The sequence below is a fragment of the Chrysochloris asiatica genome, unplaced genomic scaffold, assembly GCF_000296735.1.
Source record: "Chrysochloris asiatica unplaced genomic scaffold, ChrAsi1.0 scaffold00024, whole genome shotgun sequence".
Classification (NCBI taxonomy): domain Eukaryota; kingdom Metazoa; phylum Chordata; class Mammalia; order Afrosoricida; family Chrysochloridae; genus Chrysochloris; species Chrysochloris asiatica.
In genome coordinates this window covers 3,422,134-3,426,086 of record NW_006408542.1, presented here as the reverse complement: position 1 = coordinate 3,426,086, position 3,953 = coordinate 3,422,134, and the positions used below count along the sequence as shown (strand labels likewise).

Genomic DNA, 3,953 nt, shown 5'->3' with positions numbered 1-3,953 from the left:
TTTAAAATACCCGTGGCATAGCTTTCAGAATCACAGCAACTCACAAGCCACCACAGTACAACAAACTGACAGATGAGTGGTGGAGGTCTTTTAATATTAGTAATAATAATAATAAAACATGGCAAAAATGCTTACCCATAATACATTAATGACCTCCATTTCCTCAAGAAAGAACAATATCAACAGCAGCAAAAGACTTAACCTTTTTCATTTGGAAAAACAAAGACGGGATTTCAAAATTGTCTGTCTCTATGAATGGTTATATTATTTTATGTGACACCAGAGGATATGCCCTCAACTGCAAGGTCCATTTGAACTGCAAGGTCAGCAGTTCAAACTCATCAGCTGCTCCTTGGAAGCCTTATATAGGTCACTATTAGTTGGAACTGACACAATGGCACTTAACAAGTTAAGTGGTGCTGAGGATATTGACAGATAAGTTTTCATTATTACATGTCTTAATGAACTTAATCGGCACTCTAGTTTTCTAGAAATTAAGTTTTATTGTCATACTATGAAAAAGTCTGATGATTCTCAAAACTGGTTGTGCATAAGAAAAAGAAGCAATTTAGAAACAAAAAATCCAAGGAAAATTGAACGAACACATAATGATATTTTTCCTAGAACTTTCTGAAGCCTCGTCATAGGTTCCTGTATGCTGCCTTCCTGAACCAGAATCTCCATACTTGTGGCCCAGGGATCTATATTTTTAAAATATTCCTCAGGTATTCTCATGTCTAACTAGATTTGACCACTCAGCTCTACCAAAGCACTACAGTTTTATTCATAATAGGATAAGCACAAGTTCCACAGTTCAAACCCACCAGCCACTCTTGGAAACCCTATACGAGGTCACTATGAGTCAGAACGGACTCGATGGCACACAGTAACAAGTGGTGTCCCGTATGTTGATTGGTCTTCTTTTGTTTTGTTGTTGTTTTTGTCATTATTAATATGGAATCTTTATAATCTAATGTGGAGCCAATGAGACTTTTACTTTTTGTTTTTGTTGTTAAGTGCCATCGAGTCAGTTCCGACCCATAGTGACCCTGTATAGAGGTTTTGAGGAGCAGTTGGTGAGCTTGAACCGCCGATCTTGCAATTCAAACGACTTTGCAGCCTGATGCATTATCCCACAATGCCACACCAGGACTTTAGGCCTGTTTAAATGTTTAATTTGATATAAGCAATCATTTCTAGAAAATCTAAATTGTTTTGAGGTATCTAAGCAATGTATCATTACAACTTTCTTTGAGAACCTTCAAATATTAACTTCCTTAATGTGGAAAGGACATTTATAAATTCATTGTAAGTAAAAGAAATAATTTAAAACAGGAATTAGAATTTCTGGTGTCTAATTTCCTCTAAATTACAAAAATATAAAGTTTTATAACTATGATAATTTGATAATTATATGATAAATTTCTCTTCATTTGGTGTTAATTGGCTTATTGAATATTTAATCATTCTTCTCCATTTCTCTAAGTAACAGATTGCTTTAATATATCCCACATTTCTATTTATATTCTATAATATCACTTATTTTCTGTATATATTAAGATACAATGTGATATAGAGCAAACAAGAACTATCACACATTAATTAATAAAATGTTTTTCTTATGTAGGTTCAAGCCAAATGTTACCAGCTTCTCCTCTCAGTCTTCCAGCATTCCAATCGTGCCCTCTCAACTCCCTATATTCATTCATTAGCTCCAATAGTGGTTGAAAAGCTAAAGGCGGTTGAACGAAACAGACCTACCTGCAACACTGAACTGTTAGCTGTTCAGGAAGGAATCAAAGTGCTTGAAACATTGGTTGCTCTTGGTGAAGAACAGAACAGTAAGTATTTTTATACTTATTAAAAAGTCAGTAGTCTAAAATGAAAATCTGTATTATACAAATCTCATTTGATATTAGACACAGGCTTTACAGCAGTTAAGTTTACTAAGAATTAATTGCTATCTGAAAGTACAATGTTTTTGTATGCGTGGTGTGCCACTATAGGATCAGCACTGTATTGTGAACCACAAGTTCAGCTGTTCAAACCCACCAGCTGTTCCCTGGGAACCATATATACGACGGTCACTATGAGTTGGAACTGATTCTAAGGCAGTTAGCAACAATGTTACTAACATAACACTCTGAGTTGTTTTATATGTGTTTTAATAAGCAGGAAGTTAAAACTGATTACTAATGGCTTTCAATACTAATTTTTTATTTTATTTTTTAGGAATGCATTTTTCATGAACTATAAAAAAAAGGGATGGTTAAAAATTTTTTACAAAACCAAAACATTCTGGTTGTTTTAGTAGAGGTACAAAAGTTTTATGATAAATACAACCAGATCAATATTAACATCCAACACTATTATATGGAGCTCAAAATTTTAATATTTTTTTATTTAATGAAAAACTAACTACCACGTAGATCAATTCAACTATAAACATATACAGCTTAATACCTACTTCTCTTTAGTCTCTGAGTCCATCTTGATTTTATCACAATTTAACATTTGATTGTAAAATGTAACTTTTTAATTGTTGCCTAGAGACAGTACTTTTAAATCTTGTGTTCTATGATTAAACTGTTTCCAGTGTTTCAAGATCATAAAAACTTAGAGATGAACATCCTTATACAGAAATCTTTGCATGCGTTTTTCATTATTTCTACCAGATACGTTCCTAAGAATAAATTTACTGAGTCAAAGGAAATGCTCATTTTAAAAGCATTGTATGTTTATTGTTCCTCATTCCACATCCTCTATATGTTACCAAAGTGCTCTCTAGGTAAAAATCATTATCAGGTTTTTCTATCAAAAATATTTTTCTCTTTCCTTGGAAATTCACGGGAAATAGGAAATACGGTAGAGATTTTGAAAATTATTACAATAATTTCCCTGGTAAGTAGTAACTTAAAACCAGTGAAAGAAAAGAATGCAGACATGATTTTGAGAAAAAAATCAATTGTCTGACTTGATAAGTAACTGGCTGTAGGGAGCAAGAGAAAGGGAACAGCCAGATAGCACATTGTTACTTAGAGGAAGGACAGAAGCAGAACCAACACAGGCAAAGTCAGGACGGAGAGCTGTTTTAAAGCAGTGATTTGAAAGTTAAATGTTAGTGGACTATCTGGGTAAAGTCTTTATGATGACATCATGGCCTATATTTGGGAACTCATTGTATTATTTTGCTCACTTGATTTTAAACTTTATAAAGAAAAGGACCAACTCCTATTCATTTTAAAATTCCAGTGCAAAACGTACTGCTTTTTTGCATAGTCATTAATGAAAATATGTTTTAGTTGCATGAATCCTTGAGATCAATTTCTAAACAGGTCCTCTAATTTATCATTGAAACTAGAATCTATTTACTTTTTTTTAAGTTTTTATTATGAATTAAGTGATAGTTTACATGGGAGAATATGGGTTTTACATTCATCGTTTTATTGCAATGATTACAGTCTCCTCTGTGCATCATCATTCAACAGTATTAGTTTCTATTCCCTCTGTTTTGTTTTGATTTTTTGGCGGGGTGGAGATGTACACAAAAATACTCAGGAATATAAAGTCATTTAAACAACCAAAAGGCACATTCTTCAAGCCTGCCTCCTGGCCGCCAATACACAACCTTTCTCTTTCCATGAGTCTAGTGTCCTCAGCTGCTCTAGCCCTCCATGTCCACATCTCTGTCTCTATTTCTGGTGTTGCTGCTTCTCTGGATAGGGTTCCACATTCTGCTTGTTCTCTTCTCCCTTGATGTGCCTAGGGTCTTCTTTTGTTGGACTGTAAGATTAACCACTCTGCCCTTTTTGTTACAAAACTTCTACCTTTACAGTTGTGACAGTCATCCGTTAGTCATGATAACAATTACTCAGTTACTTCTTATTTTCAAAATTTAACTTTTGTAATTGTTGTGCCCCTTAAGGTCAGCGGTTCGAAACTACCAGCCACTC

At 33.9% G+C, this 3,953-nt stretch overlaps 1 protein-coding gene across 1 annotated transcript in view; it reads left to right on the top strand.

Annotated features, from left to right (window-relative positions):
* Positions 1 to 3,953, top strand: part of HEATR5B (HEAT repeat containing 5B) — a 205,163-nt gene that overhangs the window by 166,762 nt on the left and 34,448 nt on the right. The window contains exon 34 of the mRNA XM_006839450.1: positions 1,628 to 1,841. Coding sequence (XP_006839513.1) covers positions 1,628 to 1,841 — 214 coding nt within the window. The remainder of the gene's footprint in view (positions 1 to 1,627; positions 1,842 to 3,953) is intronic.